Consider the following 12,848-nt stretch of genomic DNA (forward strand, 5'->3'; position numbering starts at 1 on the left):
TTGCTGATAAATCTGCGCTTTAAAGGAGCAAAGAAAGAGTATTTGAAGAAGGTTTGTGCAAATAACTGATGGTAAACAGGGGTTTGAAGGGAAGTAAAAATGAAATGTACTCCCACTCCATCTGGTGGTGGCATTGTAATATTGCAGCATGATGAAATTCTGTCTGTGAGGGTTCAGGGCTTGAGGGTTTAGGTTTAGGGCGGAGATTGGAATTCAGGGTACGTACAGTAAATGTCGCCGTGCTCCCATAATGCATAGCGTGCGTGTAGCAGTTTTCCATGATTAAAACTATAACTTAAAGTTGTACTTGAATCATGTTTTGCCAAGTATTTTAACAATATATAAACAAAAAGTATATAAAGTTTACGGCATATATGTGTGTGATTATTTTTTTCATTACTTTATCAACTGCAACCGTGATAGAAAAAGCTATCACGGAGATACTTATACCTCCCAGTCAATCATCGCAATTTCATCACTCTTGTTTCTTTTCAGATCGTATAAATCTTTCGCCTTTTACTAAAGATTTCCGTGGAGAGGAACAATAAGAGTCTAATCTAATTTTTTGATGCCCTGCTTTTGTGGGGCTTGTTCTACTGTCAAAAATAAAATAACTTAAGTCTGCTTTAGAAATGTATGTATATCACTTGATCCGTGGATGTGAGTAGAGATAAAAGATGTCTTTAAGCAACTTTTGCTGGAGTTGGTGTGGGACTGGGATGGAAATGGGAATAATGTATATAACATGCATAAGTACATCAAATCAACACGCAAACCTCAGTAAAAGTGCATCATTTGCTTTACGCTGTTATGAACGGTCAAATGGTAAACCTTGATATGTGGAGGATATATTAGTGCTCTTAATGACTTTCATTACGTGTTAGAAAAAAACAGCCTGATAAAACAATTTCAGATAACTTTAAAAAAAAGAGAAAGAAATTGATTTAATTTCGGAGTGAAGTGTTTCTTAAAAAACAATCTTAATTATTCAGAAGAAGATGAGTCTCTTCTGCTTTTGAAAATAAGATTACCTATATCTGAAGTGTCATATTAGTAGATCTGAAGTGTCATATTAGTAGATCTGAAGTATTAGTAGACTTGTAGTTCCCGAGACCGGTCTTGGTCTCAAGAGTTGAGTCTTGATGCTCATTGTGAGGGCCTCAATCTTCATACACAGGTGTGCCTTATGGATGTATTATATTAGTGTGCCTTGACAGTCACTTTCTCCTGATTGCAGTCAGTGCCAATTTCACAAATGTCGCAAATCTTTTTCTATGTCAGATAATGTTTCACTTTATTGCCATTTGCCCATTCTTTCACTTTTTGCACAAATTCTAGCATAGTTTGTTCATCCAGTTGATCCTAGGCTTTCAAGTCCCCCATCTGAATATTTGGAGATGTAGAAGTCTAAAATGACAAGCAAAATCATAAACCATAACCTAAAGATCATTACAACATGTGCAGTGCATGAATGCAACTCAAGTCATGCAAATATAACATGTTATAAATATAAAATGTATCATATGTGGCAAGCCTACTGGATGTGCATTTCATTTGATTACACTGGGAGATTGAGCGAGGTCGGGATCAGGTACAGGGTGTTCAGTATTAACTGTGGCATTATTAATGGCCAAATTAACCTTTATTTCATCAGGTAAAAGTTTGATAACAAATTCTCATTTACAAAAAGGACCAGGATACAATGGTCTCAGTGGCGCACACATGCAATGCTCTAAAAAACCTCTAGTTGTCATCAGAGGCATATATGTGTGTGATTATTTTTTTCATTACTTTATCAACTGCAACCGTGATAGAAAAAGCTATCACGGAGATACTTATACCTCCCAGTCAAACACAATAGTATACGGCTGCAGACCCGGAGGCAGCAGATCTGAGCAGCAGATCTGAACCGCAGTTCTAGACGTCACAGAGCCCCCTACTGGATGACTGCAGAACTGCAACTAGTAGAACTGCACTGCAACTAAATCAGCGTTCCACCTTAATAAATATATGAAGATTTAACTGATAATGAGGCATGGAGCTTAAATATGAAGATTTAATTGATAATGAGGATGGAGCTTATAATTAAAGAACTTCCAGGGTAAACGGCAGGGATTCGTAGCTCATTCAGCACTATTTCAGATGTCATTTGTAGAGCATAGGTCTTTGCTGGTAGGCTCTTTTTTTGTGGCAAGAGATTTAGATCATAGTTAAGTGCAGTTAAGACTGTTATCAAATTAAGGTGAAATTTTAAATTATTTCTTTAAATCATGAATGAGGCAATATAAAAAAATTAGTCTTGACTTGTTTTTAGCCTAATGACAATAAATATATATTTAAACACTGAGCAACCATAAACATCATAGATAATGTCGTGATTGAAGCTTGGTATTTTACCATGTCTCTGCAGGACTGTTATATGCACAGAATTATAAAGGTGTTGCAATTGCGTGAATATGAAAAGAGACTGGGACAGAGAAGATGACAACTGTCTTGCCACTGACAGAGAGGACTAAGATGTGGTGTTTAGTGGGATATATTACCCCCAAAACTTGAACAGCATTGATCAAACCCACTACAACATAGTGTATTTGGGTGTCAAGTCTTCACTTTTGTTGTAGTAATTGTTAAAAAAAGAAAGAAAGAAATAAAAACACTTTGATATACTGAAATGGTAAGTATGGTATTATTAAGTCCAAAGTTCCCAAACAGAACAATATAACATTTATTTAACAATATAACTTGGGGTAAACAATTGTCTCATCTTGATGAAATGTACAGTATATAATATATATTCAGTGCAGGTGCAGTCACATCCCACATTAAGGAGATCTGCAGAGAAAAAAAACAGCTGAAAAACCACTCAATACAAATCACAATCAACACCAGGGAGGTGATGGTGGTGGTTGGTGGGACTGTAGGGTTGGAACCTGCTTTCTTCTTGCACCAATGTATATGTTTAATAAAATCGTCTTTCCGTTTTATTGTTGAACTGCAGTATGGACAGTGATAATGCAGCTGCGGCCGACATCCCAGTCCACATCTGTGAATGGTGTATTCTTAAACATAAGCACATAGATATAAGTATTATTATATAATCAGTTTTCCATTACAAATTGTCACTTAAAAATACAAATCCTGCATCAACAATGAAGTTCCAGCATGCACTACATGCACACACACAGGGAGAATGTTTTCAAACTTTACCTTCATGGCTAACAGCTCTGTTAAAATGAAGATCCATGTGTATCTGACATTTGTTCAACGGGGAGGGGTAGTAAACTGTAGGGCTGCAGAATGGGCAGTGGTAGTTATTGCAGCATGATGTGCATCTGTGAAGTTGGGGCAAGGCCCTTCCTTTCTGGATTGTTATGTGTACCTAAAAAAGAGTGTTCAATTAGTCCAAGTGAATATTTTTACACTGTTTTACAGACAAAACTAGGCCAAAACCTAATAACGGACAAATATACATTTTCATCTTATGCACTGGATTAGCTAAATTTCTGTCCACAAAATATCTAAATATAGGCTATATAGTGATATAAATGTGAATAGTTATATAAACACACATAATGTATAATATGAATAAAAAGATAAGTTAAGATATTCCTTCAATTGTCCCACAATCGGGAAATCCACAGTTACAGCAGCAACTGCACAGTTGATGGAAGAGTAGCAATAACAAATAATATATGAACAATGAATTATTGGGACGAAAAAAATAACAACCCTAACAATAATAGTAAAAATATATAATCAATATAATAACCATGACATTATTTACAAGATTAATCTTGGTAATGATTGGTAATATACCAGAGATCATGTTCTTATTGCACATAATAAATGAAAAATATATATTGCAGACAAGTTTCATGTACATTATATATATGTTATATATATATATATATATATATATATATATATATATATATATATATATATATATATATATATATATATATATATATATATATATATATATATATAAATAGGACCTTCATGCTTTTCTCATGTAATCCACATCCCAAGTAGAACATTTTAGCCTACGCACTTTTCTGACTATCGTGGCAAATAGAGTCATTAACGTTAATTTCTCTGTCAAATTTAACTTAACAATATAGTTTGTGGATCATGTTAGGCATTTCACTGATTGATTAAATCACTTTTGCAGATCAATTAAGTGCCAATATATCTTGAAAAGAATACACAAAAAATGTGATTCACGGTAATACTCACACTCCGGTCGTCATCCATCTTGAGAAAAGGAGAAAGCTGCAGCCATACCCTTCTCGTCAAACAACGCAACTTTATCACTCTTGTTTTTCTTCATATCGTATAAATCTTTCGCCTTTTACTAAAGATTTCCGTGGAGAGGAACAATAAGAGTTTAATTTAATTTTTTGAGGCCCTGCTTTTGTGGGGCTTGTTCAACTGTCGAAAATAAAATAATCATATTACTATTTTTATTCTCCTTCTTCTTCTTCTTCTTATTATTATTGTATATACTGTTTATAGTGTTTTTTATTTTTATTATTATTATTATTATTATTATTATTATTGTGTAATATTGATGCCTCTTGTGTTTTGCACTATCCCCTTTGCTGCTGTAATCTGGAAATTTCCCCTCTGGGGGACTATTAAAGGATTTCTTATCTTATCTTATCTTAATGTATTAATAACACTATTTTAACTGTAAAGTTGAAATACACAACGTAGATGAGCAGAACAGTGTTTGAGGTGTAGTGTGTGTGTGTGGGGGGGAGACGCTGTCTTTGTGTTGGCTGGTTTTTGCAAACAGTGCCCTGTATCGTCCGCCAGAGGGGAGAAGGTTGAACAGTCTGTGACCAGGATGCGAGGGGTTTGAAAATATTGTAGCTGCCCTTTCCCTGGCCCTGGACCGGTGCAGGTCCTGGATGGAGGGACGGTCAGCTCCAATGATCCGCTCTGCAGCCGTAATTGTCCGTTGCAGTCTGGCCCTGTCCCATTTGTTAGCAGACCCAAACGAGACAGTGATGTCGTTGCAGACGACAGAAAGGGTGTCAGCAGCTCCTTTTTCTTGATAGTGTCGATGTGGAGAGACCATTTTAGGTGATAAATTATTTTAATCGTATCATGCAAATAGAACATCATATCATTTATACATTTATTTATAATTTATCTTCAGTATACCCCCTCACTACTTAGTGAAACATGTATTTATTCATATTACATAAGTTACTTATAATTGGCAAAATAGATTTAAGACATGCAAATAGATCTGAAACTTGAGTACCCCTAGTTTTTTCATTCGATGATCAGGAAAATAAAAGGATAAAAAGATCTGTGCTTCAAAAAGAAACATATTACAACAGGATTTTTACTTATTGTCAAAACTGATCCAGGCTGTGACTTTAGAGTAAATGAGCAATAAATAATGATTAAGGCAGTAGTTTTAAGAAGTTTGCAGATTTATTAAAAACATCTATTGGGAAATTGTTAAGATGTGCTGAGAATGGCGCAGTCCAAATGTAAAGCTTGGAGCTGTTGGGCTTGTGAAGCTTACCTAAAATGGAAAGAAATGTTGATACATGAACAAAAGTTGAACATTCAAGGAGTTTCTGACCAACTGAAATGCTGCTTACACGCTCAGGATAGTATGCTCCTGGACCCGGTGTCTTTGTGGAGTCAAGAGGAGCAAAATATCTGCCTGTCATGCTGTACTGTGGAGGTTTCTGCCTAGAAATGTACGGGTCCACAGCTCCATAGACAGCTGGGCCTGGGGTCTGGAGGAGAAATCACAGTACTGAGAGCAGCACCACACTGGGGAGGCTCTTTTCCTTTAATGACTATTTATATGTACCTTCTGCCGGTCCTTATAGAAGCTCCCAGTTTCAAGGCGACTGGTCATTGTATAGCTGGGTGCTGAAGGTGTGGTTACAGCTTTAGACCCAAAGACAGAGGGCAGCTGGTATGTACCTGGACCTGAGCAACGGATACAATTTGCTGATGTACGTTTGAATGTGAAACGCTAATATTCTCCTCATATATAAAGCTGGCACCAAATATGCTTGTTACCTGGGACGCCATTATTACTGTACAGCTTGCGCCTCCCAGTTAGAGAATATGCAGGAGCTGAAGGAAATCTCACTTTCTCTGAATGCTCTGGGTAGTACTGGCCTGAACCCCCCCCAAAAAACAGAGAAACAGCCGACAGGTAAACTGCTTGTATGTTGATATCAGCACTGCAAAATCTGTTTTAAGACTGTTATACTGGGCCTCACTGACCTGGTCCAGGGGTCTTGACCATTTGTCGTTCTTCTGGACGGCTGTGCATGGAAAATGCAGGTGCACAACTGTGGCCATGTCTTGTGATGTTGGAATGAATCAAATATTTTGGTCCTGGAGAGCAGTCAATGTTTTCGTTCGAAAAACGTTGTCCGAAAGAGAACATCTGTGCTTTCGGTTTGGTGGGATCATGTTTGTATGCACCTTAATCAAAGGTTGAAGGGAGGTAATCTTAATCCCGAGATGAAACCATAATAATACTGCTTATGAAAAAAAATGGTCATTTAAGATTTACCTGTAAGTCCAGGCAGTGAATACTTTGGCCCGGGGCTGCCGTAGAGAGCAGATATCGGCCCTCTCGGTCGGTGGGGCCTCCAGGTTCCAACCCAGGGTGCATCACTTTGCATATCCTTCAAAGATGGATTGGCTTTTAAGTTAAACAATAACTAAATAATGCTAACAGATTAGGCTGTAACTTGAGATGTTGTCTTTCCAAAAACACAAAATATTTCTCCTGAATCTGCCCTCTAAAAACTAGGAATGCTTTGCAACAAACTCTTATAAGAGATACCATCATGAGGAAAAGCTCCTGACTTGATTTTTGTTGTTAGAAACATAGTTTATATTCTGTTAAAACTTGATAGTAGGATCACCACTGACCTAAATCCAGCACAGGTTAAACATTTGAACATTGTACACTGTTCTCAAATCCTCTACAGTAACGTGTGAGCGATCGTAACAGAAGTATTACTAGCCCACCACAGGCTTCAGCTCTTCATGAAGCAAACAAAGAAACACATTTCAAAGAATGTCACCGAACAAGCTTTTCATTTAAAAAACAAAAAGACTGAGAAAAGCAGAGACGTAACTCGACGAAAATCAGTACACGTCTTACACCTAGGGTGACGTGTATCAAGACCAGAAGGTGTCTGCCAAATTTGCACAAACTCAACGAAACACAGGTTGTTTTCCTTTAAATATGGTTACTGACGCTAAACAAATGGATGGTTTTACCTTATTAAGCTTCTCTTTCATCTCCCAAAGTGTGTCTTTCCCTCCTGAAATCAGCACATGCACTGAATTTAAAAAACAGATTGTTTAGTGCTTGTTTATGTCACTATAACAACGTTGTCATGGAGATAACTCCTTCAAAAGCTTGCACAATCTATGCTCTGTATGACTTTGAGTGCAGGAATTCCAAATATGGAAATCCTTCCATCCGTCCATGATAGGACGGAAGTAGCGTAGTTTAAACCATTGAAAGCAAATATTAACTAAAGTGGTTTTCAGTGGCGTCATCACTGCGTTTCAACATGAGGAGCTCATTTCAAGTTCAAGTACACTGCAGGACTACAGGTGAAGTAGTCCAAAGCTCACAATCACTCTCGATTTAACAGCTTCTCTTGTTTTTTTTCTAATGAAAGTCTGTTTTGTCAAAGACTAATCTAAAACCACTTTTAAGATAAGCAGTTGATGCTGTATCAGATGTGTGTAAAGGCCAAAGCACCAGATTGAAAAAGATCACAGTGACAGCATCAGCATCTGCAGAAACATCACCTCACAACAAAAGCAGTCAAAAGTATTTTGCATATCATTTATTTTATTGCTTATCATGCTGTTATCTACTGTGACATGCCAAAATGTTTTCTGAGAAATGAAATAATAACAATAATAAAAATCCAGTTGGTTGGTCGTGTTATTGTCTCCACTGGTTACGACTGCTCTTCACAGTGTAGCGTTGCTGCTGCTGGCCCTCGTCATGTATCGTTGGGTGACGGTTTCTCTCATACTGGCCTTCAGGACTTTCATTAAAGGTGCGAAGCTTCCCATTTCCTTTAGAGGGTGCTGTTGACTTAGAAAATACAAATATTACAGTTTTTCTCAGTCGCTTTGGTACATTTCTCAGAACAGAATTTAAATTCTCAAAACTACTTGTTAAATCTTCACATCATTGTGTCACTTGTGCACATCAAAAAAGCAGTTTCTCATGTCTTTGAACAAGTTGCAAATGCATTTGTCATCCATGCAAATGATAATGTACAATGTTCTGCTGTTTCCTACATTATCAGTTGTTTATGTCATGTTGATCAAAATGTATTATAATAGGTCTCTGTTGAATAGTCTCACCCCCCACAACATTTAGGCATTAGTTCATCGCATAAGTCTTTACATGCAAAATGGTTGAACAAGTTGTCATAATATGTCAGCATATTTCTATACATTTCAATTAGACTTTGTTTCTAAATCTGGCCTGAATTGGTAAATTGATCTCAGGTGAATCTTGACTTTCTGTAATGAAGGGAAATATGTCAAGCATTAGATCAACCAATGATCAACCAGTTTTCTGAAATAGCTCAAAGGTGCATCTCATGAACTATCAGCTGGCAAGTATACATATAGCCGGAGCACAACACAACGTTACAATGTCTGACAATGGAAGGACAAGGAATTGGACGGGGTCAACAGCCAGAGAGAAGAAGAAGAGGAAGAGGAGTGAGGCTGCGTGGCGGAGGAGTTGGGAGGCAAAACGGAGGAAGAGGCAGAAGAGGCCGAGGACATATACGCGTTCCTGATGAGATAAGAGCTACACTTGTAGACCATGTTCTCAATCATGGGCTTACAATGGCCGAGGCCATAAAAATATATAAAGTCATAAACATATAAAGTGATGGATTATGATATTAGTTCGTTTTTTTTTTACTGTTACAATATCATGAATCCAAGCCTTGCCTTTGTTAATCAGAATTAATAGGAATTTTATCACCATTACACTTGATGGATAATTGACAGTTCATAGGCCACCTGACCGAAAGTTAGTTGCAAATCCATCATCGCCATCTTTGCACAAGCTTTTTCGCCTTTCGCGCACGCATCAATTATGTGATTGAGGTTATAGCAACGAGAGTAGGCTGGGAGTGGCTCAAATAACACAAATAAATAACATAATATAAACAAAGCTAACGAATGAAACTAATTAATTTACAGTTTTTCTCAGTCGCTTTGGTGCTATTCTCAGATCAGAATGAAAGTTCTCATAACTATTAGTTCAACCTCCACAACATGTAGTCCTTTGTCCACATCATAGTAGCAGTTTCTCCTTCCTCTGAACAAATTGCAAATGCTTTTGGACATGTATCAGTTGCTCTCATACAATTCTCTGCTGTTTTACAACATTATCATTTGTTTATGTCATGTCAGTCAAAATGAACTATACTTATGGACGCTGAATAGTCATTTCCTAAAAAACTAATAGTCCTCATTTCATTGCTTTAGTCATTACATACAAAATTGTTGAACAAGTTATCAAATTGTGTCAAGCTAATTTACTGTAATACCTTTCTTTATCATTTTTTCCTGGAAATCTCTCTAAATTGAACAATTGCTCTCAGGTGAACTTCAGTTTTCACTCATGAGGAGGTGTGTGAAGCATTTAGTTGCAACCACTGACATCCCAGGCCAACGCGGAGGAAATATCACAATGTGTGCAGCCATCTCGGAGAATGGAGTCCTCACCCATATCCCACGCATTGGTCCATATAATACACAACACCTGCTCACTTTTTTAGACTCTCTTTACAGGGATATAATCCCTAAGAATGAGAGGGGTGGAGGCCAACAGAGCAATTATGTGGTTGTATGGGATAATGTCCGTTTTCACCTTTCACCTCTGGTCAGGCAGTGGTTTGCTGCACATGATGACAGGATGCTGGTCGAGTATCTCCCTCCCTACTCCCCATTCCTTAATCCGATTGAGGAGTTTTTTTCTGCTTGGAGGTGGAAGGTTTATGACCGGCGTCCACATACACAAATGGCCCTGCTAGCAGCCATGGATGCAGCATGTGACGACATCACAGCAGATTCATGCAGAGGGTGGATTTGCCACTCCAGAACATACTTTCCTCGTTGCATTGCAAGGGATGATATCCGTTGTGATGTAGATGAAAATATGTGGCCAGACAGACAGGAACGTCTGGATGTGCCAGAATGATTTACTGTACCTATGTTCAGTTAGAATATGTACTGCTATAGTGTATTGTTCACATTTGTGCACAGCTTTACCAAAAAGGTGTTTCTTATGTTTGTTCTACAGTAAATTAGTGACTGTAGTGTATTTTTCTTTTGCACAATGCTGTAGAATTGCAAAGAGCATACAGTAAAAATGTGAAACATACATATTCAGTGTCTTGTACTCAGTTACTCCCCTAACTACAGCAATGTGTAACTTTACTGTAGTTTTCAAATGGCTGTACAAGTAGTGTATAGTTCTGCCTTGAGCATTTTCAGGTAGTGTCACCAAGTCCTGACCTTTTTTTTTACATTAGAAAACTCTTAGAGAATATAGTGTCCTAATGAAAACATGACAAAGCCATTTGACTATCATGCTCATAAACGATGGTGACAGGACTTCTCATTTTGACGACACTGACAGTTTCATTGACATGAGTACTTGCTTTTGAGGGATAGACAATCCATTTTGAGCAAGTGACGCGCTTTTGCAGGTCATCCACTAGGTTTTGCAGTTTGTGATAATTGTTCTGAGAAATGCACTAAGTGTTGTGCAAATGTTAAGAGTGATCTGAGAATAGCACCAAAGCGACTGAGAAAAACTGTAACAAATTAACCACATGGCCATTACATTGCTGTGGAGGGAGAGAATGTTGCTGACCGACTGCGGTCCCAATCCCGTGCGTCTCTCTTCCAAGATGCGCCACATTGACGACGTTTACATGCAGTCAAAATTCGGGTTATTGCTAATATTCCGGTTACTGAAACATTCGGAATATTCCGTTTAGATGGTAATTAATCATTTGGGATATCCCCATCAAACCAGCAACGCGCGGAGAACATGACGACGCAATTCCCGTCATTTCCGCTTCTTCTTCCTGTATCCAAATTTAAAACAAATGCTGCTTTGCGCAACTTTTCGCTCACCTTCTTTTAAATCTCGCTATCCCCGTACTTTCTACCGTCTACAAATGCCAAAATGTTCATATCCTTCATTACATTTATGAAGTGATTAGTCTCCTCCTCACTCCAAAAGTGTGGCGTGGTCTTGCGTTTCTACGTGTTTATAAGAACTTCCTGGACTCAAAAGACCAGGATTCCTTGCGAACAGAGCATGCGCAGAAAACACATTCCTGTTCCGTTTGATCGGGATATTCCGATATATTCGGGTTTTAAAAGGAGTAACCCAGGGGTCATATTTGGGTTTTTAAAAACCGGAATATGAGCAAATTCGGGTTATTCAAAGGGGTTATCAGTGTTTACATGGCCGTGCAAATTCGGGTTATTGCCAAAATTCGTGTTTTAAAAGGGTTATTGAGTGCATGTAAACGCAGTCATTGATTTCCATCTTGTCGCTAGACTACATCAGGATCCCGCAGTGTTTTTTTTAGCCGCCCGCAGCAAAGTTCAAACCACCCACTCCCGCAAGATTTGCGTTGCGGGACCCAATCCCAGTGCAGCCCTCTACGGTTGACCTGCCGCTGAATGTTTGCGGCGGCAGCTTTCACTTCAAATGTGGTTTTGGTGGCAAAATCAGAAATGACTTCTGGATTTAACCCTTTAGGTATCAGCCTGCTCTCGTGCTTCTGCTCTCACATGGTATCTGACCGCTGTACAGGAGGCTCTGGTAGTCTGGTGCTGGTTTTGCAAAAAAGTTCGCTCTTCTAATGATACATAAATGTGTTGCTTTATATAATTTTATTGATGTGAGAAAATATGCACCCGCCAGTCTGTCAATATGTTTATTGCTGCAAAGCACGACATTTTAACATGGAGATCAATGGAGATGGACTCAGGTTTGGATAGTGGTAAGTCAAGTCCATTAAGATGGACGGAGATGGGGCTCATTAAGAAATAAGGTGGTTTTAGAAGGAATTATGTTAGCAGAGGTTTTCTCCCGTGATGAACGTGTGTTTTACAAGGCCAGCTGCTCTCTGCTTTGTTCCCATCTTTAATCACAAGCCCTTTCCTGACAGTTTTGGTCAACTGCCGTCACTCAAAATAACCGCTGGTCTGAAAAATAGCCAAAATATTGTGAACAGTCATTATTGACACTTTTAAATGAATAAAACAAATCCCAGTTCCCTGTACGAAAGGGTGACGGCCCAACTGCTGCACTGAATTGGATGTTGTGATGTCAGGTAAGCAGCCAGATGTGAACCTGGCCAATGTCGCCCCCGTGAGGCTGAAATTATTTATGCAGTTGCGGGAAAAACAACCACACTGTTATTACAGTATAAGTTATTACAGTTATTACAGCAACATATTACTGAGAAAAGAAAAGAGGGGCAGAGAAAATCAATTATATGATGACTAATTATGGACTAAATAATTGGTAGCCATGTTGGTATCAAGAATATTCAGTGGCACTCTTGGGGAGTGGTAGCCTAGTGGTTACAGAAGTGGACTGGAGTCTGGAGGACCAGGTTCAAGCCCCCAGAATGCAACCCAGGTCAACCACCCTGGGCCCCTGAGCAAGGCCCTCAACCCCAACCGCTCCCCGGGCGCCGTTCATATGGCAGACCACTGCTCTCTAGTCTCTAGAGATGGGTTAAATGCAGAGACCTCCTTTTTTT

General features: G+C 38.5%; 1 protein-coding gene and 2 non-coding genes across 4 annotated transcripts; 2 read left to right on the plus strand and 1 right to left on the minus strand.

Moving 5' to 3' along the window:
- The first annotated feature begins 475 nt into the window (after window positions 1-475).
- LOC133457592 (U5 spliceosomal RNA) lies at window positions 476-589 on the plus strand. Its single transcript, XR_009783879.1, has one exon. It is a non-coding gene; the product is annotated as a U5 spliceosomal RNA (small nuclear RNA).
- A 3,724-nt stretch (window positions 590-4,313) lies between these two features.
- On the plus strand, window positions 4,314-4,427 carry LOC133457590 (U5 spliceosomal RNA). The gene has a single exon (XR_009783877.1). It is a non-coding gene; the product is annotated as a U5 spliceosomal RNA (small nuclear RNA).
- Window positions 4,428-5,054: 627 nt separating this feature from the next.
- LOC133456541 (ciliary microtubule associated protein 1A-like) lies at window positions 5,055-7,385 on the minus strand. 2 transcript variants are annotated; one of them, XM_061735037.1, is made up of 7 exons: window positions 7,282-7,385; window positions 6,563-6,677; window positions 6,268-6,471; window positions 6,058-6,159; window positions 5,843-5,964; window positions 5,625-5,765; window positions 5,055-5,545 (listed from the first exon to the last, which is right to left on the minus strand). In XM_061735037.1, exons 1-7 carry the CDS (start codon window positions 7,300-7,302, stop codon window positions 5,465-5,467), a joined length of 786 nt encoding a protein of 261 aa, XP_061591021.1. In that variant the 5' UTR covers window positions 7,303-7,385; the 3' UTR covers window positions 5,055-5,464. The 2 variants fall into 2 exon arrangements, with proteins under 2 accessions (XP_061591021.1, XP_061591020.1); XM_061735036.1 differs by having other exon boundaries at window positions 5,055-5,765.
- Between the last annotated feature and the right edge of the window lie 5,463 nt (window positions 7,386-12,848).

Source organism: Cololabis saira, chromosome 12 (assembly GCF_033807715.1).
Source record: "Cololabis saira isolate AMF1-May2022 chromosome 12, fColSai1.1, whole genome shotgun sequence".
NCBI classification, from domain to species: domain Eukaryota; kingdom Metazoa; phylum Chordata; class Actinopteri; order Beloniformes; family Belonidae; genus Cololabis; species Cololabis saira.

Excerpts from the sequence above, each read along its gene's own strand:
- LOC133456541 (XM_061735036.1), bottom strand. The coding sequence starts at position 7,302 with ATGAAAGAGAAGCTTAATAAG. Across the intron at positions 6,678-7,281 it reads TGAAAGAGAAGCTTAATAAG|GATATGCAAAGTGATGCACC; the intron begins GTAAAACCATCC and ends CCATCTTTGAAG. Across the intron at positions 6,160-6,267 it reads GGTCAAGACCCCTGGACCAG|GCCAGTACTACCCAGAGCAT; the intron begins GTCAGTGAGGCC and ends GGGGGGGTTCAG.